This window comes from Triturus cristatus, chromosome 5_2 (genome assembly GCF_964204655.1).
Source record: "Triturus cristatus chromosome 5_2, aTriCri1.1, whole genome shotgun sequence".
In the NCBI taxonomy this organism is placed as follows: domain Eukaryota; kingdom Metazoa; phylum Chordata; class Amphibia; order Caudata; family Salamandridae; genus Triturus; species Triturus cristatus.
In genome coordinates, this window is record NC_140588.1 from 190786847 (window position 1) to 190814446 (window position 27600).

Sequence of the window (27600 nt, forward strand, 5' to 3'; positions counted from 1 at the left end):
TCTTTTTGCTCTCAAATAAATGTAAGTATCAAATCGCATTGCTTCCATCATTATTTCAAATTGTAAAACACATTTCTATTGGTTAGACATATGAACCCTTTCTAACTGTCTTCAAATGGTGCCCAATCTGGTTCTGTAATTTTCTGGAGTCGCGAATCCACCGCGGTGCCATTGTAAAGCATCTAATGGAACCGCAAACCCTAACAGGAGTTCAAAAACCTATTTTTAATAATACTAGTATAGGTTTTTTTAACAACACTACTTCTACACATACTGCTGTCTTAGAAAACCTTAATTTAGTAACATATCACTTCTATTTAAGTTTCCATTTCAAATTTTAAATCCACAGTTAAGTTACAACCCTTCCCCCATTCGGCTTAACGCCAGTTTCCATAGTAATAGTTCATGGAACATTCAACTGTACTGGCAGATCACAAGTTCACCATAGTTTCAAGTACACCCCGGTACCCCAGGACATTGCTGGAGCCAGCCCTGGAGGGTGGTGGTCCCCAGAGTCGTAGAAGGCTCCAGAGGGGGGTTGCGTGGCTCCCCCCTTTGCATGCAAAGCCCCGGAGAGGTGCTGGTCCAAGGGACCCGCAACAGACCCCCAGCTTCTTTTAATTAGTGCCCCGGGGGGTGATGGACCCCGAGGCTTGTGGTGAGGCTCAAACCCCCCACACTCCTTTATGTTCAGCAGAGCCCTGGGGAAGTGGCAGTCCCCAGGCAGGAGCCCCCTCATGCTTTAGAAAATTTAATAAATAAAGCCCCGGGGAGGTGGCGGTCCCCAGAGCTGTGGGAAGCCATGACCCCCCGCATTTCAATAAGTATCGCCCTGGGGTGGTGGTGGTTCCCTGGGGCTGCAGATTGTGATGATCGTTATGAACCTCAGCCACAGAAAATCTTGATTAAACAAACAAGTACACTCCTTTGATATTTATTTGACTCAAGAGACTAACAGTACATAGAAGCCAATGAGGTTTATTTGGTTATTCAGAAGTCTACGAGATTCTATTTGGTGTTGTTTCGTGTATTTTTGGTATTTTTGTCTTTACAGGTCTCCTTCCCTGCTGTCCCCTTCCGATTCCCTTCCCCCCATCTGACCACTCTGACTCTTGGTCTTCTAATAGCATACCATATCAGTGGTGCCAGAAGGAGGGTCATTTAGAGCATCGTACAGATCCCGAGGAAACACAAAGGCCACTTCTGACAGAATAGTGAGCTCACATTCTTTTTTCCTCTCGCTGTGTGCACGGTTCTTATCATGTCCACCCTAGATGACCTTTTTAAAGTCATAACACAAATGCAACAAGATATGGTAGAATTCAAAAATGCCACCGCAGCATTAGCCGATAAGGTTGCACAACTACAAACCAGAGTGAGAACAGGGGATTTTCAGACCCCAGCCAGACAGGTCCTGCTACTGTGCCTCCATCAACGAACATTTCTCGCACGGTTCAGTCGCAAATACCTTTGGCTCCACCAGAGCGGTTTTCTGGAGATGCAGGGAAGGTAAAAACATTCCTCACACAAGTAGAAGTACATTTTACCTGTTGGGCCTATTTATCTGGTGATGCTGCCCTTTGGACTGTCCCATTGGTACGTCAAGATAGCCCCTGCTTTATAATTGGAGACAATGTGTACACAAATTTGAAAAAGTGTTTGCGGTAGGGCAGTTAATTTATCAGCAGATCAAGAACTGCTGGAGTTTCGACAGGGAAACAAAGACTTGATTACATACTTAGCACACTTTAATAGGCTGGGGGCAGAAACCTCATGGCCAGAAGAGAAAAGATCTGCCATATTCTATCAGAGGTTGCGAGAAGAACTTAAGGACATCTTAGCACAAATCGATCCTCAACCCACCACTTGTACAGATCTCATTATTTGATGCTAAGATTGGATCATCGTATCGCAGGGAGAAAGGGAGATTGAAAAAAATCAGAAAGATCTGTTTAGTGTTCTGACCGGTCCAGAAAAGCCAGTAGTTAATGACACAACAGAACTCATAGAAATCGGGGTCATACGACAGCCCTTAACAAAAGTGGAAAAAGACCTACATCAAAAGAATATACAATGCTTATGTTGTGGAAGGAAGGGACATTTTGTGAAGGAATGTCCTACGAAACCAAAGAATAAGGGACTACCACCTAAGAAAGTTGTGGCTAATTTCAAAACTGCATCAGAAAACTAACAAACCCAAGATGTAAAGAAGGGTTACACTTAGGTGTGTTGTATCTATCCCTTCTATTCCTCTTCCTTCAAGAATATCAGAGACAAAAAATTATACTGAGCACTTGAGTATCGCCATGTCTCTTCGTGTTTTAGATCAAATTCATAAAAGTATTTTCCTTATCGACTCTGGGGCCACTGTCAACTTCATTGATACTCTTGTTGTGCAACAATTCAATATACCTTGTGTTAAAAAGACAAAGCCAGAGGTGGTTCATATGGTGGATGGAAGTACCTTGACGGGTGGGGTCCTGTTAGGTTACAGACAATCCAATTACAATTGGAGTGTTTTGATCAAGAAACTAAAGAGATTACAACATGTATATAACTGGATGTCATTAAGGCCCCACAATATGTGTGGTTATACTAACATAATCCGCTTATCGACTGGAAAGAAAGAACAATACAGTTTATTTCATCATATTGCAGAAAGACATGCAGTCATAGCAAAAAACAGCCCTTTAATATCACACATATAGAAACAGTAGAAGAAAAGAATTTCAAACTTCCTTCTCAGTATACTGCATACACAGATGTGTTTGATGAACAGGGAGCCGAAGAACTACCACCACACAGGCTGTATGACTGACAGATCGACATAGTATTCCGATCTTATAGACCTTGTGAACATTCTCTGATGCATTCTTGCCAGTAGATGACCTTAAAATGATCACGAAGATTGTTAAAAAATTGTTCAGTATCCACTACACAAAGTACTTTAGATGGAACTGTGATAGATGAGGAGGACCAATGTTCTGTGTACAGGTAGAGTCTTGACGAGATAAGGCATCTGCCTTTCTATTGTTTGTTCCTGGTTGAATAAAATCATATTCTGTGAAGAACAACATCCATCGCAACTGTCGGGGTGCGAGAAGGCGAGCTGAGCACATAAACTGCAATTTGCGATGGTCCGTATACACTGTGATGGTATGTTTTGCACATTTCAGATAATACCGCCATTCTTTGAACACATCCCTGATGGCCAGAAATTCTTTCTCTGCTCTTATGTAAATTAGTTCTACCTCATTGAGTTTTTTAGACATGTAGGCAACAGGATGGAGTTGTCCTGTATTGTGATTTCTCAGTGAAAGTACAGTTCCAATTGCCACATTGGAGTTATCAGCTTCCACTATGAAAGGTTGTTAAACAGCAGGATGTGTCCATGATTGGGGGTGAGGTGAAAGCCTTTTTGAGAGCAGTAAAGGCGATGTCAGCATCTGGGGACCTCAAAAATGGTTCTTTCTTTCTGAGAAACTGAGTGATGGGTGCAACTGTATGGGAAAATTGGTTAATGAATCTATGATAAAAGTTGGCAAAGTCAAGAAAACATTGCACATCCCAGACTGATGAAGGTAAAGGCCAGTCAGCGACTGCTTTGATTTTTCTGTCTGCCATTCGCATGCCGGAGGGTAATAACATTACTCCGAAGAACTCCACTGTAGTGACATGAAACTCGCAGTTGCAAAGCTTGCAATAAAGATGATGTTTTCTTAATGAAGACAATATTTGTTTTACATGGTGTTCATGCTCAGTTTCATTGTTGGAGTAGATTAATATGTCATCTGTGTATACTATTGTGATAGAATCTAAAAATTGTCTGAGCACGTCATTTAAGAAGCATTGAAATGCAGCGGGTGCATTGCAAAGCCCGAAGGGCATAACCATGTACTCAAATAATCCATAACGAATTTTGAAAGATATTTTCCACTCGTCTCCAGATCACATCCGAACTAAATGATACGCACCTCTTAAATCGAGCTTTGTATAAATTACAGCAGATTTCACCTGGTTGAGAAGAACTGGGAATAGAGGTAGCGGATATTTGTTCTTTCTGGTGATTTATTCAAGGTGCAATAGTCAATACAGATTCTCAGATCCCCATTGGCTTTAAAGAAGAAAAAGAGTGGATCAGCTGTTGGGGAGTTGGAGGGACTCATAAAACCGTTTGCTATATATTGATCAAGATATTTCTTTAAGAACTGGTATTCTTGTTCAGATAAGGCATGAATGCGACAATTTGGTAAAGTGGCCACAGGAACTACCACTGCATAAATCTCAACTCTTTATTTCCGCTTTGGAACTATAGCAAACAGTTTTCCATTAGTTACACACAATTCCAACAGCAGGTCATCCAGGTTTCTAAAAAACCTTGAACTTAATGCAGAGATATTTTTGGTGGCCAACATTAAGGAAAGATGTTTAAAGAATGGTGGAAGAATGTGAAATTTGTGCCAGCAATGAAACAGATCATTCTAAAGCTAAGGGCTCATTACAGCCTTTTCCTACCCCAAAACGGTCATGGGATCATATAACTGGACTTTATTACAGGTCTCTCGAAAGTGCAGTGATCCTTGTAGCAGTGGATAGTCTGACAAAATACACTTATTTCTCGCATGTATAAACTACCTACTGATAGTCAGTCGTCGATTCTACTATTGCAAAATATTGCATGATTACATGGCCTCCTTTCTGTAATACTTTCAAATCGGGGTTCACAGTTCTACTCTAACTTTTGGCAGACTTGGTGTCAAGCGTTGCATGTTTCTTCCACACTCTCCACCAACCATCACCCACAAACTGATGGAAAACGGAAAGTTTGTGCCAGACACTCAAACAATACTTACAATGTTCCACAGATGAGGCCATAGACTCCTGGATGTCTCTTTTATGGCTAGCAGAAGTAGCTTATAATAATTCATACCACTCATTTACTGGCACTATGCCATTCTTTGTTTTATATGGCTATCATCCTCAAACGTTATCACTCACTATACCTACTGCAGCAGATGGTACAATAGCAGTTAGGGACACTTTGCAACAGCACCATCAGACACAAATTTCTATTCAGAAACATTTAGACCAAGCAAAGAAACAATATAGTAGGAATTACATACCAACTTGGGGGAAATGTTTGGTTGCCCACATGCAACATTACCTTTAGACATAAACACATGTTTCAGCCTAATTTTATTGGCTCTTAGCCTATAGTGAGGCAAGTAAATCCTGTTACTTATCAGTTAAAATTGTCTTGCTCTTTATGCTTTCACCCTGTTTTTCACACGTCCCTTCTGAAGGCAGACACTTCACTTTGTCGCCCCTGACCTCACCCTGTGTTGGTCTGTGGGGAATGGGAGTACGAGGTGTGGGCCATTAGGGATAGTAAGAAGCGTAGAAATACACTTTGGTATTTAGTATCCTGGAAGGGTTATGGCCCAAAAAATGATTCATGGGTTCTCACAGAGCATGTACATGCACCTCAACTACTGAAGCGCTTTCATCTCCTCCATCCTTCCAAGCCGGGCCCTAGAATGCGCGTACTGTCAGCGCTATGGCGTTGCGCGTTCTAGGGCCTGCCCCAACCACTCACTGCTGCACGGGGCCACCTTTGTTTTGTTCCAGCACCATGGTATATCCCTGTTGTGGCAAACTTCATTATAGGGAATCTGCCCGTTGGTGGTTATGTTGCCCTGGGACACCAATAGTGCCTTCTGTGTTTCAATGAGCTGACTATGTTCCAATGGTACTGACGCTGCCTTTATAGAGATGCTATAACTGCCCTTCTTCCTTATTGCAGTGCCTCTTGATGCAAGCACTACAAGTCCCAGATGCCTTGGGGTGGTCGCCATCTTGGGTGTGGTACTTCCTGATATCAGCGGCCTCGCTCACTATTCTCCTTCATTCGCTCTGAGTAGGCGCTCGGTTGCCGTCTCCGATCCTGATCAATGTTCTGGCTGTTCTGAGGGATTGCCTTTGGAGGTGAGTGTTTCTTCTGGTTCCTGGGCCTGGTGGTGATTCCTGATTTTCCGGTCGGCTTCCAGGCAGTCCAACTTGGCTTCCGGGTCAACGCGGTCTAAGAACACACCTCCTCTGTTGTCAGATGATTTGCATGATGTCAGAGAGGGTCGGACTCTGAGCGGTAAACCACATGTTTACATTCCTCTCATGCAGGCAAGTTGCTTTGTGACATTCACGCATGATTTATTTTGCACATGATCTATTTAACAAAACATCATCTCAGGCTCGAGATGGTTTAACCCGAACATGTTGGCACTGAGATATACGTTTTTAAAAACAAAGGGTTGAAGTTAAACCTAGATAACAACGCTATTTCCTTATGGAAGACATTAAGAGATTATTAATTGCCACTTTTCAGACTGCTTTGTACAATTCTATGAACAAGTTACCAGATGGTAAACAGATTGTGATGATCGTTATGAACCTCAGCCTCAGAAAATCTTGACTAAACAGAATTCCCTCCTTCGATATTTATTTGACTCAAGAGAGTTAGTAGCAGTACATAGAAACCAATAAGGTTTATTTGGTTATTCAGAAGTATACGAGATTTTATTTGGTTTTGTGTTGTTTGTTTTGTGTATTTTTGTCTTTACAGGTCTCCTTGCCTGCTGTCCCCTACCCATTCCCTTTCCCTTCCCTCCATATGGCCACTCTGACTCTTGGTGCTGTAATAGCATAACAAATCATTGGTGCTGGAAGGTGGGTCATTGAGAGCATCGGACAGGTACTGAGGAAACACAAAGGCCACTTCTGACATATATAATAGAATACAACTTTAACCCCTTCAGCGCTGTGCGGATTTCCGCGCAGTGCTGAAGGTTCTGAGCGCGGGCGGGGCCATGACGGAACGGTTCCGTCATAAGCACAGCCCAACCGACGTGCATGACGGAACCGTTCCGTCATAAGCGTCGAAGGGGTTAAAACCAGGAACCCTACTTTTGCTGACTAACGGATCAAGAACTCTGGAGTGATCCTGGAAAGGAGGAAGCACACATCTATATTACTACAGCTACTTAAAAGATGGAATGGTTCAAGCAATATTCACAATCCTAAACCTTCTGAGATCATTAGCCATTAGTAAATACAACACTCTAAAATGGGTGACTGCATTCGTTCTACGCAAACTGATTTACTTTTCATAATTTGCAGTCCAACTGAATGGAAACATTGTCCTACAACCTGAAACAAAGACCTTGCAGTGGCAGTAAGCTGCAAAGGAAAGGATCAATGACTCAGAGTTTGGACTAGTGAGTTACTAGGTCTAGGGAGATTATCCAATCTTTTGGGTTTGGAGTTAGTAGTATAAGTCCCTTAAAGTGGGACTGTCTCATGATATGGGGGCCCTTGAAACCCTGGGTCATTGACTACTCACGGAGGTTAGAAGGACTTTGATAATGAAGAGAGGCAGACTGCAGTCTAACCCATAACAACAGGGGAATTCCCACAAACACAGAGACCACTTGTTTTTGGCTAGCTTAGAAGAAAACAGCCTTCTAGACGGCTGGGGGCAGAAACCTCACGGCCAGAAGAGAAAAGATCTGCCATATTCTATCAGAGGTTGCGAGAAGAACTTAAGGACATCTTAGCACAAATCGATCCTCAACCCACCACTTGTACAGATCTCATTATTTGATGCTAAGATTGGATCATGCCAAAAGAGCAGCATCTACGAAGAACAACACATAATGACAGTGCATAGAGGAATTTAGCTCTCCATGCCGAGCTACCACTCAGCTTACCTGGACTTGTGGACGTAAGTTGTTGCTGCAGTCCTCATCCAGTCTCCAGTGAGGGCTGGAGATGACTTTAAGGAGCTGTGTCTGTATCTCTGGGTTAGTGAGATGGCTACGGGGTACCATGCAGCAAGGTCAGTGTCAACACCTGGCAGACCTGCAGGAACTTCTCTCTTGTTTCTCCTCAGAAGGCAATAGGCCCCATTTAGCTCTATATTCCCACATGTGTTATTCAAAGAGATAGAGTGGTGCTCTGGCTTTTATTTCCGATGGGCAATTGCCAACTGTCAGTCAGTCTTTAAATCTCTTATAGTTTGTAACTCCAACCAGCATGGCTGCAGTGGGGGTTTCTGCCTAAGAGTGGCTTCTGGGAGGACAGTCAGTCTCAAACAAAACCCCTAGGTTGGGGGTGGGTGAACGAGAGGGAGAATACTTTTGTGGAATGCATCCTCCTAGACACAATGCTCTTCCAACATAAAAGGGAAGGACACCCTTTCGTCTCTTCCCAGAATGCACTGTGGTAGCCACTGCCTACAAGCAGCTGGCCATGTTGACTCTCTAGGGGTCTATTCTAGCTGAAAAGCCTGTGTATTCTCTCCAAACAGTTCCTGGAAACAATGGTGAGCAAGAAGCCCTTATTGTTTTCTGTGGGAAACATCTATACTATATCTTGCATATACAATTCTCACAAACATTGGCATTCTCAATTAGTTAAGAGAAACGGACAAAAAGATGCAACAAAGTAAGTCTCTCATGTTCACACATGTTCTACTGTTCATGATCACTAGTGAAAAACAGATGCACACAATGTCTACAAACATTTTAAGCACTTAAAAAACTATCATGAAGAACACTCCTTCAGCCCCAGGCTACTAGAATTACAAAGGCCAGTAGGCCTACTAACATGGAGTTAGGAGGGGGGGGAAATTTGTGGCACTGCAGGATGGGGAGATCAATGGAGGATCTCCCTATCTCAGGGTACATCAAAAGGTGTTCCAGAGAGCACCACATTTGCTGTTTGAATGGTCATGCAATATTAGTGGCACCATACAGTTATGCCCTTAATACGACAGTGAAGGCAGAAGGGGAAAAAAGACATAATGACAGGGATAACACAGCTGCATAGGTGATTGATTGACGTTTGATCTTATAGTAGTTTAATAGTTTTGTAAAGGAAAACAAAGGTTGAAAAAGCAGGATTATTCTGCAGCAAGTGCCTGCTTTGGTTTTAGTAGAATGATTTATACTGACCAACAACCATACACTACCAATCAATGGTTATCCTGGAACCCTATAAAAATGATCCATAGATCAAGAAAGCACTAAAAAGTAATATTATAGCCTGACGGCCCACTACCAAGGGCTAAACCGGTAGTTAAAGGTCCTGAACCCAAGTTGGCTTGAGTAAATAATGGGATTTTAGCAATCGGTATAGCCTGAGGCAAAAGGGCTATGAGGCTAATAGAATATTCCACTCACAGTGTAAAATGCTCAAAATTAAAAATAACCACTGCATTGTTCTCAGTCCAGCTCCCACCATTCCATTGTTCAAATAATGGATTAGTGCACCATACAAAGGCTGCTACACATAAAATAACAATCTAATTTTTTCACAACTGATCTAGATAAACCTTCTGATGAGAAACAGAGGCAGGCTAATGTGGCACATACCTGCTGATTTTCTCATTTTGGCCATGGATACCATCATCAGCCCCTCCAATGCCTAATAGCATCACATGCTTCCCAATCAGATCTTGAAAGGTTCTAGCGATTGGAACGGTTCCTCCAGCTCGGACCATGTCCGCATTCACTCCGTAAGCTGCAGATAGTCAAAAGACAGTGATTACACTTTGCAAGACATATTTCCCATTTAACTAAGTTGTCTACTAATGAAAATGTATCTTATTTCAGGTTATGAACAGCAATTAATGTGCATTTATTTCTAGAAAAACATCAGTGAAATACTATTTAGGATACTCCTTGAAACAGGATAATCCTGAAATGTAAAAACTGCATTATGGAGTAATACAGCAGATAATCGGGGGTTTTGTTTTCTAGTGACATTATGGACATTTGTTGTTTGAGCACTGACTGTTACAACACAGGGAATGCTAACACTGTAATATGTGTACAGAAAGATAGAAAGATAAATAGAAAGAGAGCAATACAGATAGAGAGAGAACGGTGGAGAAAGAGAGGTTCGAGAGATAGAGAGATAGAGAGATATAGAGAAAGAGAGAAGCAGAGAGAGAATAGAGAGAAAGAGAGAAGCAACAAGAGAATAGATAGAAAGAGAGAAGCAGAGAGATAATGCTTGACAGGCAAAGGCAGTGTAAGAAAACAGGACTTTTTGCAGATGTCCCCCCACTTTTTGCCCCCATTTGGATTGCTAGATGCTGGTTTTCGACTCTGACAGTGCACTGAAGCTGGCCTACCCGGCTCCAGTGCCAGTGCTCTCTCCCTAAAAGTGATGTGTAATTGGCATCCCCATTGCCAGAGATCAACCTCCCTTATAAGTCCCTGGTAGGTGGAACAGCGACTGCTCCTCCGTTTTAGCGGAGGACCGTTGCCTCACTTAAAAATCCCCCAAAAGCCCAGAGATGAAAAATAAAATGGTAATTCATTACCACTTTATTTTTCATCGTCCTGTCCTGAACTGAGCATCAGGACGGTGGTGGGGCAGGAGGGTGGGCAGTATATGCACTTTTCAAAGTGTGCATGTCCCTTTGGCCGGCTGTCTTGAGACAGCCAGCAAGACAAGCGCACTTTGAAACCTCTAACCCAGCTGTCTTAAAACTGATGGGTTACAATCAGTGCAGGCCAACAGGGCGCTGTGGAACGCCGAGTGAGGTCGCTCCCTCCAATCAGGGTGCTGCTCTCACAGCATGAGGTCTGGAGCAGGAGGTCCTGTCCTAAGCTAACTTTATTTTAAATATAATTTACATTTATTTAAGTTCGCACACCCGCCCGCACCCCCTCCCTGTTGATGCCAGCTGCCGCTGAAGTGGTACCGTGGTACTCAGGGCACTGGTGGCAAGGGGTTACTCAGGGCCTGCAGCACTGTTTGTACAACCTGGAGTGACCCAGGTAAACAGATGACAGCAGGCCTGCCATTGCAGACAGCAGGAACAGTGTTCACTGCTCCATTTTGACTTTGTCCTCACCATGTGTGACAGGGTAACAGTACTGCTTTTAAATATATATGTCAGTCATCACTAGAGAAGGACTTGTGCCCAGGAGACAGGGTGCAGTATATTAAGAGTGTAGATATTTGTCTCTATAGTGACTTTATCATTCAAGTACACTATATGTGGTCCATAGAATAAGAAGGGACTTGCAGCCAGGCAGACCTGGATTGCTAGCTCCCTTATGGTACCACCACATATGTTAATTTTGGTGTCGATCAACACGCCTTCTCTACCCTGACTCGAATTTGGAGTCAAGGGAAGGCTCGCATGCACCCAAGTTGCTGCCTAGTGGTTGCCCATCTGGTTACCCTAGCTGACATGTGCTTTCGCTGGTAGGCCCGGGTTTTTCTGCCCCTGCTGCCACCAAAACAGGCTTCTGACCTCCTGCCAGGCAGTGTGAGCACTCCCAGGAGTCAGAAGAAAAGCTTGGGCAGGAAGGAGGTCACACCTCCCTCCTCCCCTCCCTCCTCCCAAGTGGGCTAGTGAAGTGACACATCAGAGCAGTGAGTTTCAAAGGCTGCACCACCTCTGATATACATCTGGCCTGTCCTTCGGTGTAGGACACAGCTCTCCCCTTGCCCCAGGTGTGCTTGGACCCCAGCAAGGCAGTAAGCCAGGTATGAAGGAGGTGTACACCTCCAGCAAGGCTGGCCACACCTACATGGTGAGCAGCCTGATCTATAGACCTAAAGTTGATTCCTGCCATCTATAGGAGGGCAGAAATAGTGGACTCTGGATAGAAAAGGTGACCTGCACCACCAGATGTGGTCACCTCAGGGGAGGATTAGCTGTAAGGGACATGCTGCTTATTGGCTACTAGCTCCCATAGCCCTAACTCCCCTAAATCCAGGATTTAAGGGACCCCCTGATACTAGAACCTCAGTTCTGATCGACCTACTGCAAAGACAGGCCCTGGAAAGACCGTTTTCACTGACAACAAGACTTTGCACAAACAAAGGGAAGGCTACCCTGGACCTTTGCAGCACTGCTTGGAACTGTGTGATTGACTTTTGTCCTTGACCAAAACTCATCATGTTGTGGCAGATGGACCCTGGTAGAAGCCAGGAGCACCCTAGACTCCCCTGGATAGGTAGGACCTGTGCCCTGCAAAGTGCAGGCAAAATGATGCTCAGAAAATAAAATCACTGGTCATTGGGCCCTTCAAGGGATTGCCCAAAGTTAAATAGTGGAGTGCATTCGGGGAATTGTAGTCTGGCTTTCATCAACATTTAAAGCTGCTTCTGCACTCCCCTGACCCTCCAGATGTAAAAATGTATTTTCTTAACTTTTATCACTACCAAAGTATGTTGATCACCAGTCCGGTAACCAAACCATTAACTGAATTCTGCATTAAGAGTGCTTCTAAAACCAATGTTGGCAACGACCCTGCTCTTGTGATTAGGCATCCCCTTTCTGGCATCACCATCTCAGTGGGAACAGCAACTTTATCGCGGGTCCCGTTTATGGACCACCGACAGCCACGACAACCACTGTACCGGGGCCCCAGGGGCCAGGTAAAATGTAAATGACTGTTGGATCCTGGCCCTAGGACCCCCACCACATCTATCCTGCGAGTGCAGACTGCAACTCGACCCCCTAAGTGACCGACTATTACTAGTAGTTTTTACCATTGACTGTGATGTTAAATGGCAGCTTAGTGCACTTATTTACAATTGCTTTGAAAATTCATAACTCTGTTTATATGTATGTTATAAAGTTTGTTCTGGTGCCTGAATTTACATAAAAATAAGCGCTATTTTTACAAATTAATGTTGGCTTTCTTTTGAGTTGGCTCAATTAGTTATGACCCATAATGGTACTGTAAAATGCTTGTAATGCAACAAAGCAGCAAAAGAAAAGATACAAGAGGAAAAAAGGAGAGCAATAAAAGTGTCTCTTAAATAGAAAACTAATAGGGGAAGAAATCCCTTTTAGGATGAATGCCCTCACTCACCAATGGTGACATGCTTCATCATTTGGGCTTTCTCCTCCCAGTGGGAAATCCTAGTCCCACTGAGGGCTACAACCTCCTCTCTGAGAGGAGGGAGCTCTGGGATGTTTTGATATTTAAGCCTCGAAAATGGATGCTAAAATCCCAAATGTGAAAGATGGTGATGCGTGGGTGCAGCGCAATAAATCAAAAATAGAAAAAGTGTGAATCTAAAACTGCCTAGTGCAGATGAAAAGAAAACTTTATTGGCTCATCTGTGCTAGCAGATCTAAAACGCAGTGTTCAGCAGTGTATAATTAAACTGCTAGAATGGAAAAGAAGGTCGACATGTTTCAGCCACTTAACATCTAACAAGTAAGAATTGGCTTTCTTCAGGACCAATGACAACGCTGCTGCAAAAAGTGAAAAAACAATACAAAATGTATACTTAGTACAGAACAGTGATCCAAGTCCAGAATCGGTATCACTGAAACTTGTCTAGACAAAAAAGAGACACAAAAAGAACAATTACTCTTCAATCAACCAAAACTTAGAAACTTTTCTTTTCCATCAGGAGGATGACACACTAATCAATCCTCAAATGCAAGTCCATTCAGGTACGCAAACATATTCACTCACCCGTGTAGTAGGACAAGTGAGCCCGAAAGTCTTAAAATTAGGATTTTCCTCAGTTTAGTAGTAGTATAGTTAGGACTCCTAACTTTAGGACTCCTAAATGCCTTCTGTGAATACCGAAAGCCTTAAAATTAGGATTGTTCTCAGTTTAGTAGTAGTAAAGTTAGGAGTCCTAACTTTAGGACTCCTGAACTGAGAAAAATCCTAATTTTAAGACTTTCGGTATTCACAGAAGGCATTTAGGAGTCCTAAAGTTAGGACTCCTAACTTCTGTGAATACCGAAGTGAGTAAGTGTCTTCTGTGAATACCAAAATGAGTAAGTGCCTCCTGTGAATACGAAAATGGTAGTAAGTTTAGGATTTTGTCTTAAGTTAGTTCTGTGAATCGGGCCCACTGTGCCATTCTCCCACTGTATCTCCCGAGAGAAGCATTTTCTGTTTTAAAATGTTGTTGCTTGAATCTTCAATGGACTGCTCCACCTTCATTTAGTGTGTGGTTGGTGAATTTATTTGCTATCTTCCTCAAATTTGGACCTGCCTACTCCGGGAGGCTCGAGCTTCCATAGGCTCACTGATTCTACCATGTGACCAATATGCGGGTGTCACAGCCCTCGTCTTCATTGAGGGATGCTTCTTTTATGCAGTGTTATCACAAGTGTCATGTTTCCGACGCAGCATGAGTGCCATGTTGTATTGGTATGAAGGACCCTCCCAACCCAAGCGTCATTCTTTTTCAATGTCACAAGAGTCTCATGCTGTAACACCATGTAGGCGCCATCTTGGATTGGGATTAAAGGCATGCTTCAGCCCAAGTTGCACTTCCTGGCTTTTAGTGTACATTTACTTGCCGTATCCATGCATCATTCTGAAATGTTACTGAAACTCACTTTTACCTTGAGGTCTACTACTGTACTGTGTAGCAGAAGAATTAGAATGACGTTATTAAAAATGATGAGGACTTTATTTAGAAAGGATGAGCCCGTACCTATTAGCGAGGGAATTCCTGTATCACCTGATGGTAAGCCTGCTTCTTTTATGTCATTAGAACAAGGATATCATATATGTACATGGTTGGAGAATTGGGTGAAGTATATGGAATGAGATGGGAATATGGCATTTACAGAACATGGTACTTTTAATGTGTGGATTTTAGAGACCCTGAGATATCAGATGAATCAATTGAGACAAAATCCTAGACATATGCAGTATGAAGCGCTTGCGGAATGGTAACATGGATCGTATAAGAGAGAAAGAGACAGATCTGCAAACATATATAGAAATACTGTGAGTAGATATTCAGAGGCAAAATGGGATGCTCAGATTAAAAGATGGAGGAGAGATGTAATCGCAGTGGGTGAAGGTTTATATCCAGTTGTTAGAAAAGAGGATCAGGCTGGAGGAAACTGTAAGGAGAAAAAGAAAAATGTAGAATGTACAGATCAAGATCCAAATGAAATTGATGATGAGTTATTAGATGAGTTAATATTAAACAGACCTCCACTATATCAGGAGGAGCAGGAAGGAACTACTCCAAATGCTTCCTTGATTCAAATTGAGATTCCTCAGCTTTTGCAATCGAGAAGTACAAATGTAATAAGTAAGGAAAAAGATGACTTGACACAGATGATAACTCAATTGAATTTAACCCCTTCGGTGCTCATGACGGAACAGTTCCGTCATGAGCGTCGGTTGAGCTGTGCTCATGACGGAACCGTTCCGTCATGAGCCCGCCCGCGCAAGAAACGGTCAGCACCGCGGCGGAATTTGCGCCGCATGGAAGGGGTTAAATGCAGAAGCTTTATCCGTTCCAGTGACAATTGGTCTCATAGCTCCATTGTATAGCAAGGGTCAAATTATTTCACAAGTGCATACTTTGATATTACCTGTTAATAATGATAGGGTTAATAATGGTGCTGAAGCTAATGAGATAGGAACATTGATTGATATTACAGAGAGATCAGTGGAACCCCCAAAGCGAAATGTACAGATAGAACATAGAAGATTAGCATATAATGTGAGAGAAGTAACACCTACTTCAGGGGGTAAGGTAGGACCATCACCTGAAGAGTTAGATAAATGGATTAGAGAGATGTTGTCTAATAAAGTGAAAACGAGCATGGATGTGAGTAGATTAAAAGCAGATTTGGAGGAAATGATTCTGGGTACAATTAGCCCAGAGAGATTGAGTAAATATCAGGAAGAAGAATTGTTGTTTTTATATAAAACATATTACAATGAGAGTGAAGAGTCTTCATGAGAGGTTTGCTGAAGTTGCACACACTTATGGAGTTGACATTGATAAATCAAAGGCTTTGCAAAAGACATATAGATTGGATCTTGGTGGCAAAGATTTAGAGAGTCTAAATGCTTCTGGTAAATGGCTGCAGATTAAGGAGTTGATTAATACATTAACACAATGGGGTGAATTGGAACATTGGAAAGGCAGATGGGCTAAAAATAAATAAGAAATGCTTGCAAATAAAGGAACTTTATCTATGTATCCTGTGAGAGAAACAGGGCAACAATGACTTAAATGATATATCCAATGAGAGAGGTACCAGGAGGTGGATATGTTCACGTTTCATGGTCAAGACAGGATATACTGTCTTTTACAAATGAGTTTCCCAGATTGAGAGAAAAACCAGTTCAATGGTATAAGCAAGTAGAGAGGTTTGTAAAAGTTTCAAAAGTTTTGTTGAAAGATTTGGATGGGTTGTTTGATATTGTGTTTCCAGCTGATTTGTGGAGTGAGTGTAAGATTGCAATAGATTGGCCAAAAGAAGAATATCCCAGAGATGCAAAGACTGTAGCCCCGTCAGATGAAGGGATGAAAAAGTATAATCAAGTAATTACCTATTTGAAGGGAAAGATTTCACCAAAAGTGACAGATTGGGCATAAATTGATAGAATGACTCAGGAAACAAAAGAATCAGTACATGCTTATTATGAGAGGAGTTTACAGTTGTTTAAACAGTATAGTGGTTTAGAGAGCATAACTGACAAAGATATGGGACATTTTGTATACAAGTTTGTGTTTGGTTTGAAACCAGAAATTAGTAACATGATTCAACAGCATTTGATTTGTTGGCAAAATAAAAGCGTAGATGAAATACTATGACAAGCAAAATATTGTAGTGATGATATTGAATCAAGACACAAAAAGCTGAAAGAGAAATTAATGTGGGCACAAATGAAAGCAGCACTGAAAGGTGGACATTTTGTGGATTACTCTCAAACGAGTTTTCAGGGAAAAGGTCAGAATCAGAATATTCAAATGGTCAGATTTCTAACATGGGAGGTGTTATAATGAATGGAGGTGTTCTTACTCACGGAAAGGGTAGAGGTAAAGGAAATAAGGATGAAATAAAAAAGAAATATCCTTGTCATGCATGCGGCAAGTTGGGACATTGGAAACGCGAGTGTAGGGTTTTCTTACAAAATAATGGAATAAATCGGAATTTTGATCAGCAAATGCAGAATGAGATGAACAGGAATCAGCAGCAGCAACAACAGGTAGTTACACAGGTACAAATACCACAAGCCCCAATGCCAAATAATGTGAATGCTCAAATACAAAGATGCAGTGTAAGTGTGGGTTTCCGTGCGGGAGAACAGATTGTTAATACCCAAAATGTACAAATGGCTTCACAATACTGGTTGCAGTGCCAAGAGAGTGTTTCAGATACATCTCAATGACAGTGCCTGAGGGGGAGGAGGAGTGTGTGCTTGGCGCATCCTTAGAGGTAGATCAGTGTGGTTCTTTTGTGGATGGAGAAGATGAAGGTAATGTTGTTACATTCCTTGTAGACACTGGTGCTACCCGTTCCACCGTAAGAACTGTGGAAATCTCAAACCTACCCCTCTCGGAAGACACTATCCAAGTTGTAGGCCTTTTGAATCAGTTGATTAAAACTCTAGTGACAAAACTGATGAAGGTACCAATTGGAGATTTTCGGGACTTGCATTGTTTTGTGGTGTGTGATACAAGTCCAGTAAACCTGCTAGGTAGGGATTTGTTATGTAAAACGAATTGCACCATCTATTGTACACCAGATGGTATTGCATTTCAAATCCCAGATGAAGATGTTACATTCAAGCTAATGTTGGCAAGGGACAGAGGTGAATGATTTGTATCCTTTATTTACAGCGAAGGATTTGCCTGTTGAATTAAGAGACACAGTGATGAAAGATGTGTGGGATTTTACAAGGTAATACATTGGATTGATGAAAGAAGTTGATCATATTCAAATCTCAGTCAAACAAGGTGCAGAATTCCCAAAAACGCCACAGTATAAAATGAGCCCTGAGACCATTACAGGAGTAACGTCTGTAATTGAACAGATGTTTGAACAAGGCACTTTGAGAGAGATACTTGGGAGTCCTTGTAATTCACCCATTATGGGGATTAAGAAACCGAGCAGGAAGTACAGGATAGTTTAAGACCTGAGGAAAGTTAAAAAGATAGTAATACCTTGCTGTCCAATAGTGCCAAACCCAGCAGTGATTCTTTACCAAATTCCTTGAGATATAGAGTGATTCACTGTAATTGATTTATGCCAAGCATTTTTCTCAATATCTTTGCATCCGGCTAGCCAATATCTTTTTGCATTCCAGTTCGGAGACTGTGTATTGGCACGGTGCCAAGTTCCTCAAGGGTATGCAGAGAGTCCCTCAATTTTCAATCAGATTTTGAAAACATTTCTGGAATCATTGGTGATGCCAGAAGACTCTGTACTGGTGCAATACACTGACGATTTACTTGTGGCATCTAAGATGAGAGAAGCATATGTGACAGATATAATTGCTCTACTGAACCATTTGGCAGTAAGTAGGTATAATGTGCCACCTGCTAAATTGCAATTTTATCAAAAAGAGGTTCAATATTTGTGACACAAAATTGCAAAATGAGTCAGGAAAGTATCAAAAGATCGAATAGCTGTGATCTTGCAAATGGGTCCTCCCAGAACACGGAAGGAAGTTTGAATGTTCTTGGGTATGGTTGGATACTGCAGACAGTGGCTCAGTGGTTTTTCACTGACAAACAAGAAATTACAGAGATTAACACATAGAAATTTGATCGATCCAATTGAATTGGATGAGGAATGTATGAAGGAATTTGTAGAGTTGCGAGACAGCCTTTGTCGAGCACCTGCATTAGGAATGCCAGACTACAGTAACAGTGGCGGCTCGCAGAGGTAATGCTGTGGGCTGGTGAAGCGGGGTATGAGCGGGGCTGGGGGGGTAGTGGAGTCCAACATACGACAGCAGATATTTATTTATTTACTTTCACCTTTGCCATTGTATGTCGGCCTCCACTACTCCCCACCCAGCCCCGCCCCGCCTCACAGTGTTACCTCTGTGAGCCGTCACTACACAGTAAGGACTTTGCACTATTCTGTTGCGAAAAAGATGGTTGTGCATTCTCAGTCCTAAAGCAAAAGCATGGAATGGCACGCCATCCAGTGACATATTTCTCTGCCACTTTGGATTCAGTGGCTGTAGCGTTACCTGGTTGAATACAAGCAGTAGCTGCTACTTGTGTGAGTTTGGAGCAGAGTGAATCGATTCTAATGGGACATCCGTTGAGAGTGTATATGCCACAATCTGTTGAGATTTTTTTGACACAAACTAGAACACAGCATCTTACGAGCAGTCGATTGACAAGGTATGAAAGAGTAATACTGGGAGCAGGGAATGTGACTGTGACAAGATGTACAAATTTGAATCCAGCTACATTGCTACCAAGTCCAAGTTGTGAGGAAGTGGTAGAAGAAGCAGATCATGATTACCTGGATGTGACTGAATTGTGTACAAAACCAAGGGCTGATATAAAAGACACACCATTGCCAGAGTCTGATTATGTGATGTTTGTCAATGGATCTTGCTTGAGAGATGAAAAGGACACTCTACGTGCTTCCTATGCAGTCTGTACAGTAGCTATGGTTCTTGAAGCTTAATGTTTAAAAGGAATACGTTCCGCACTCATTTCTGAACTAGTTGCTTTGACCAGAGCATGTATTATTGGCAAAAATTTGAGAGTAACCATATTCACTGATAGTCAATATGGTTTTGGGGTCGTGCATGACTTTGGACAATTGTGGATGCAACTTGGATTTTTGACATCATCAGGTTCACCAATTCAAAACAGTAAAAATGTGAAGGATTTGCTAGTTGCACTACAATTGCCCAAAGAAATTGCAGTGGTGAAATGTTTGGCATATAAATCTGGAAACGACTATGTGACGAATGGCAATAGATATGCCAACCAAGTTGCATGATTTTGTCCTCAAAATTCAATTTAAATAAACAGAGAAACACAAAAATCAGATACAAATTGTCATCTAATGTTTCTTCTGTGGAGACATGGGAAGAAGTTAGACAGTTACATGAAGAAGCTAGTGAAGAAGAAAAAGAAACATGGATCAAAGCAAGTTGTACACGAAGGGCAGAAGATGAAGTGTGTGTGTATACAGATGGGAGACCAATAATGCCAGATAGCTTGCTATCACAGATGGCAAGGATGTATCATAGTTTAACACATGCAGGGAGAGATGCGATGATCAGGCTTTTTAAGCAGTCTTGGTTTAACCCAAAGTTCAGGGTCATTGCAGAGAGTCTTTGCCAGAGGTGTATAACTTGCAAGCAGCAAAATGCAAGAAAAAAGACAGTTGTCAGTTGGGGATGAATTGGACAAGCAGCATGACCATTTACCCGATTGTAAGCAGATTTTATAGAGTTGCCCCCATGTAATGGTTTGAAATATGTGTTGGTTGTGGTTTGTTTCTTCTCTCGTTGGGTAGAAGCATATCCAACAAGACAAAATGATAGTCTAACAGTTGCTAAATTGCTGCTAAGAGAGATAATACCTAGGCCTGGATATCCAATCTCTTTACGAACAGATAGAGGAACTCATTTTAATAATGAAATAATTCAGATGATTTGTGCAGCATTGCAAATTAAGCAAAAACTACATTGTGCCTATCGACCACAAGCATCAGGCGTGGTCAAGCAAATCAATGGCACTATTAAGTCAAGACTCTCGTAAGTATGTGCATCCACAGCACTGAAATGGCCAGATGCTTTACCTTTGGTTTTGATGAGTCTGAGAAGTATTCCTGATAAAGCATACTGGATAATCGCCCCACGAAGTGATTATGGGGAGAGCAATGAGGCAGCCAATAGTCCCAGCAAATCAGCTGATGAATATAACTGATGATATAGTGCTCGATTATTGCAAAGGATTGGCTGAAGTGCTATGTTCTGTGTCTAATCAGGGTGGAGAAGTCGCAACCACAACACAGCAAGAACAAGCACAGGAGTCCAGGAGAGTGGATTTTCTTTTTTCTTTTTAAATATCTTTATTGAGTTATTACATTTTTTATTCCCTGCTCCCATTTCCCCCCACCCCACCATACAGAAGGATGAATATGCAGTACAGTACCATACAAAAATAAAGAATAGCATAAAGAAGCAGCCCAAAACTGGACGTAAATAAACAAAAATCAACCATCTATTAAAGAAGATAATCCCATAACTATATATATACATTTGGACACCATTGTATGTAATCATTAAACACTTCACATATATGCATTATCTGTACCTCATTCCTACCCTTCCTTTTGTTCTATCCATTTGGCAAGGGGTTTCCAAATGTTGTCACCTTTCTTTCTCGCCCTATGGCCCTTACGCGCATAGATGCATTTCTCAAGTTTATACACTGCGATCAATCTGGCCAACCGTTGCTGATAGGAGGGAGGATTTATATCCAGCCATGCTGAGGCTATACACAGCCGGAATATAGTCATAGCAATGGTCATCAACCCCCTACCTTGCTGGGCCGGTCACTCTCACTAATTCCCAGTGAAATTAGGGAAGGTGTTATAGTTGTTTCTAATCTCAGCTCCTCTCTTAAAAAACCTTCAATCTGCCTAATTACCCCCTGTCAGAGCATTACAGGTCACAAACATATGAATAATGTCGGCCTTAAATAAGGAGCATCGTGGGCATTGGATCCCCTTCCCTCTTCCCCACTTGGCAATCTGATCGGGTGCATAGTAAAGAAAGAAGAATGTTTTGTAGAATTGTACCTGGAGCTTGGCAGACATTAAAACATCCTGTGCAACTGAAAAGGCCTGTACCGGAGTATTTAACTTGTTTTCCCATTTTTCTGCAATTTTGTCCATATCATCTGCCTTAAGTGAATTCAGGAAGTTATATACTATGCCGATGCGGAAAGAGGTCTCCTGCTGCAGTTTTTGTTCTATCTCATTCTTTTTGATTCCGTCTCCTTCTTTCATTCTTTTCAGCAGGAAGTCTCTTTTTTGGAGAAACTTAAAAAATTCTTTATGTGTTAAATATATTTCTCTATAAGATCCTCAAAAGATGTAAAGCCCTGATTGATATAAAAGCATCCAATATTAACAATCCCTGTCTGGATCCAGTTTCCCATCCAGTGATCATTAAAAATCCCGGGGAGATTTTCATTATTCTGAAAGAGGTGTATACCCATTTAGTTTCCCAATCCCTATTAGTTTCAGACTAGGAGTCCATGTCTGAAAGGTAGCTGCCAGAGTGTTGAACCTAACCCTTTTTTAGTATCCTAGCTCAAGTCAACGCCATAGGCACCCCCAGGCCTCAGCTCCAATCAATAATTCTTAAATAGATGGACAAGTCGACATATTCTCCCTGGGGCGGTCCCTAAGTAGTATTGTATAATGTATCAAGCAAGTAGCCCAGTAATAAAGCCTCAGATTGGGAAGGACCAGTCCCCCCCGTTCTTTTGGAAGTGTTAGGAACTTGCCTGCTCTTCTTGGCTTGGTGTATGACCAAATGAATTGTGAAAACAGATTCTCGAATTTTTGAAACCAAAATGTGGGACTAATGAGTGGGACGGCTCTCATTAGATAAAGCAGTTTGGGGAAATATACCATTTTGATCAGATTGCACCGACCTACTAGCGTCAGATGGAGATTGTCTAGTTTTCCAAGTGCGACTTTTGATTTTTTAGTACTGGGCTTAAATTCTCACTGACCAATATATACAAGTTAGCCCCAATAACTACCCCTAAATATGTTGCACTCTGCACTATTCTATAATCGTTCAGGCTAGTAAATTCATTGATAATTATCTGTGTTTTTTCCTTATTTAGTGAGTACCCAGACGGTTCACCAAATATTACTGCTTCTTCTTCTATCATTTTTATTGCAGCCTCAGGGTCAGGGGTAACCACTGCCACATCGTCGGCATATGCCAGGATCTTAGTGTTGTAGTCCTGTAAGATTATTGGTATTATATTTGAATCCTGATTTAATTTATTTGAGAACGAATCTATATAGTGCTCAAAAAGTAGCGATGAGCATGGGCATCCCTGTCATCTTCCCCTTGTGATCATCAGCCTCTCTGTTAGATCTCCGTTTATCCCTAGTCTTTCAACAGGTTTGTCATAAAGGGCTTTGACAGCCCCAATAAAGTTAGGACCTAACCCCTTACCAGCCATTACTGCCCAGAGAAAGTGCCAGGAGACCCTATTGAAAGCTTTTTCCGCATCAAGCAGGATTGCCGCCATAGGGTCTCCTGCCACTTGCCTCGCATCAAACAATGTGATTAGCCTCCGACGCGTGATCCAAAGTACTTCTTCCCGGGATAAATCCATGTTGCCAATGGGTCCCCATACTATAAATAAAGGAAGCCAGTCGGGCCACTAGCGATTTTGTGTATATTTTGGTGTCACAGTCATTGATGTGATGGGGCGGTATGTTCATCTATTGTTTTTTTGGGGGGGGAGAATACCACACCTTTTTTCCTCAGCCCATGGCTTTGGTGGGTTTTCCCCCTGAAACGTCTGTCTAAAGAGGCTGATCATGATCTCCTTGATTTGCTAAAGGTAAACCTTATAAAATTCCCCCGGTATGAGGTCGGGTCCAGCAGCCTTCCCGTCTGATAAACCCGTGAGTGCTGCAAGCATCTCTTCACATGTCAAAGTTTCCTCTAGCTGCTCTTGTGTATCCTTTGCCAGCGGTTCCCCTAAAGCAGTTTTTAAATATTGTTCTATTGCATGCTGTTTATGGGATTCTGACCCTGCCATTTCTTCCTGGAACAGATTTTGGTAAAATCCGTGAAACACCACCTTTATCTCCTCCGTGCCCTGAACTACCTCCAGTGTTGGATCCCTAATATGTGTTATTGTATTGCAGACATATTCCTGCCGGGTGCGACTTGCAAGTTGGTGCCCTATCTTATCGCTAAGCTTGTAAGCCTCCTCTTTACTACTGGCTATCTTATTGACTGCCTTCTCTAACAGAGTTTCCCAAATAGAAGCTTTGGCCAGTGTTATCTCTTGTTGTATGGCCTTTAAATCGGTTACCTGCTGAACCGCCATAACAAGCTTTTGTTCTACCCTAGCCAATCTAGCATATAGCTCTTTCACCCTTTGCTTCTCAATTTTCCCTTCCTTCAGGGAATATTGAATTGTCTCCCCCCTGACTGCTGCCTTAAAACAGTCTCAAACAGTTATCATGGGAGCAGTGCCTAGATTTTGCTTCAATTATTCAAGTATCCAGACCCTCATATGCTCTTGATAACCCTGGTCCCTTAACAGAATTCTTTCAAAAGTCCAGGAAGAGATTTTAGATGGAATTCCTGGCATCCCTATTTCTAGTACTAATGAATTGTGGTCTGACAAAAATCTGGGGAACCTATTAATTCTGCAGTCTTGTTGTGTATCTGATGATACAAGAAAATAATCCAGCCTACAATGCTTTGAGTATGGGGATGAAAAATAATGTATCCGTTCTCAAATAGTTTAGTCTTAGCCCAAACATCTACTAGTCCATGTGTGTCACATAGATTGTATAGAGCTTGTAATACCCTGGGTTTCCTCCCCTCATATTTAGGATGTGCTTCCCAATTATTCAAAAGATTAATGTTAAAGTCCCCACATAATATAATGGGTAGTGGCCAATGTACGAGCTCATTATTCAACCAATTGAATACCTCTGGATCATCCAGCACTGATCCATAAATTGAACGGAGTGTGAATGATCTATCCCCCATCAGGATACACCTCGTGATTACCCACCTTTCCATTGAGTCTGTGCGAGACAGGACAAATTGTACTTTATGGTTTTGAGCTAGGACCGCCAACCCCCTGGTAGCTTGGGTGGTGCCCGTGATAAATTTGAACCCCACATTCTTTGAGAGGCCATTTCTTGATCCCTCAATGTGAGTCTTGTTGGACTTGGCCCTTTTTGGCTAAAGTTCCCTAAACTTTTTGCTTTCCCCCTAGACATTTTTTCTGACATGGTGTTGCCAACTTAGATGATTGGGCCCTTTGCCACTGCTGATCAGTGTCAAAGTGCAAGTGATCCCTGTATAAAGTGTAATAGTAATTGGTTGTCCATGATTGGTATGTTTGCCTTAGTAGTAAAGTTCCTAGTAAAGTGCACTATATGTGCCAGGGCTGGTAATGCAACTGCTACTCAGGGGCCTGCAGTATTAATTGTGCCACTTACACAAGTATCCCTAAAGAGGGAACTCAGGCCTGCCATTGCAGTGCCTGCGCGCAGTTTGTTAAACTGCCATGTTGTTCTGAGAAGTGCAACCACTTGCCAGACCTTACCCTTCCCTTTCTATGCACATTAGACACCCCTATGGTAGGCCCAAGGTACCCCCTGGGCAGGGTGCAGTGCATGTGAAAGGTAGGACATGTACTAAGGTGTGTACCATGTCCTGACAGTGAAATAATCTCCATTTAATTTTTCACTGTTGAAAGGCCATCTTGCCCATAGGACAGAATGGGGAGGCTATGTAATATGTTTCCAGCCTATCTTCCCAAAGGCTTAAGATGTTTTGCATTGTGTGTTTAGAAGGCACTCTTTTAGAAATGGCTGGGTTTTTGTGCTCTAACATTTCTGTATGTCTCTGCCTGGTTGTGGATTGACTGTCTGGATTTGAAAGTGATAGGATCTGGGGAATGTCTTGACCCAGGGGAGGAGATGAGACACAGGCTGACCTGCATCTGGAGTGTAGGGGGAGGTGTAGCCTCTAGTGGTGAAAAGGCCTGGGTTGCTGCCATAAAACAATGGTCCCATCTCCTGCTGAGTGATTAAGAATCCAGACCCCCACTAATCAAAGGAAGAAGGTGTCACTGGCAGGGAGGCACCCAGAAATGGTTTGTACGGGGGTCAGTGCCCCTGAACACAAAGACTTCAAAGACATTTAGGGGTATAACTATGAGAGCTGAAGCCCCTGAACTTTGGAGAAATGGATTGATCAAGTTTGAACAAGACTGAAGCTACTTCGTGTTAAAGAGGAACCTTTGCCAAGGAAGAAACAACTGAAGAGACTGAAGGAAAGGACTGACCCTTGCTGTGTGTTCTGAGGCTGGCCTGCAGTTTGCTGTTTTAACCAGGGAGAGGCTAAAGGGACGTTGCTGTGTGCTGTGTCCCCCTGCTTGAAAGGACTTTGCTATGTGCTGTGACCGGAAGCAACTTATCCCCAAGGGCCCGAGGTGAGCTGGCTCCCTGTTGCGGAAACTCAGGAACACAAAAGTTTCCAGAAGAGTCTCAGCGACGCTGTTTGCATGTGCTTTGTGCAGCCTGGGACCCTCATGAGGATCGGCCTGTGATCGTGTGCACCTGGAGTCCAAGTGAGTCTCAGCGACGCTCTGTGCGTGTGCTTTTTGCAGCCTGAGACCTTCATGAGGATCGGCCTGTGATTGTGTGCACCCGGAGTCCAAGTGAGTCTCAGCAAGACTGTGTGCGGGTGCTTTGTGCAGCCAGAGACCTTAGTGAGGAATGCCCGGTGATCGTGCAACCGAAGCTCAAGTGAGTCTCAGTGACGCTGTGTGCGTGTGCGCTGTTGCAGCCTGAGATCTTCGTAGCATCAGCGGCCCTGACCGGCAGCCCAGGAGGAGCTGATCCGCCGGCCCGAGCCTGCCGTTACCAGAGCGGGACCTCAAACCAACCTCGTCGAGGGAGGGCCCGAGTCCCACTGCCCGGAATTCACAAAGATTGCATCGGAGGCCCAAGTCGCTGGAAGAGGAGAGGAGAGCGAGGTTGCACCCCCCAGGTAATGTGTGTCGACGTCTGGGGCGGGGTGCGGGCTTGGAGGGAGACACTCTCGGCCTCTCCCATTCATGCAGCGCGAGCCTCTGCTTCGGCTCGTATCACGGCCCGTACTTGCCAAAGGAGTGGCAGTACCGGGGTCGGAGTGCGGAGCTGCACTTTTTGTTTACACCATACCTGTGTGGGGGCAACTGTTGACAGAGGCTGACTGCGAGTCAGCACGAGTGGCGGAGAGACCGCCTAAGGCACCGTGATCGGTCCTGGAGTGTATTACGCATTGCATTATTTCTGCATAACTAACTACCTGATTGTCGTATTACACATTGCATTACTTCTGCATAACAAACTACCTGTTTGTTGAATTACGCATTGCATTATTTCTGCATAACGAACTACCACATTGTTGTATTACGCATTGCGTTTGATTCTGCATAACGAACTACCTGATTAGTGTATTACGCATTGCATTATTCCTGCATATCAAACTACCTGATTAGTGTATTACGCATTGCATTATTTCTGCATAACGAAATACCTGGTTGTTGCGTTACGCTTTGCATTACTTTTACATTGCAAAGTGCCTAACTCTAGCATTACGAACTGCATTATTTTTACATCGTAAAGTGCCTGATTCTAGCATTACGAACTGCATTATTTTTACATTGTAAAGTGCCCGATTCTAGCATTATGAACTGCATAGCATTGCAGTAGGCCTGCAGTGGAACGTTTAGAAGTGCTCATTAATATCTCCAGAACTTACAAAGGGCTCACTGGCCTAACAACCGGCCAGGAGGAATATTACAAAAATGCATATGTTGGATTTATATTGTGTGGTCTTATCGTATATCTTTTTATATAAATTTAAAACCGTTTTTATGAAACTCGTGTGGAGTCCATTTGTGGTGTCATCATTGTGTTGCTGTGTGCGTGGTTGCAAATACTTTACACATTTGCCTTGAAGATAAGCCTGACTGCTCGTGCCAAGCTACCAAGGGGGTGAGCGGGGGCTATCTGAGAAGGTG

General features: G+C 42.7%; 1 protein-coding gene across 1 annotated transcript in view; it reads right to left on the reverse strand.

Moving 5' to 3' along the window:
- The window catches only part of LOC146822775 (cytosolic non-specific dipeptidase-like), a 252033-nt gene that overhangs the window by 50321 nt on the left and 174112 nt on the right, over positions 1-27600 (reverse strand). Inside the window, exon 11 of the mRNA XM_085606962.1 lies at positions 9429-9576. Coding sequence (XP_085463088.1) covers positions 9429-9576 — 148 coding nt within the window. The remainder of the gene's footprint in view (positions 1-9428; positions 9577-27600) is intronic.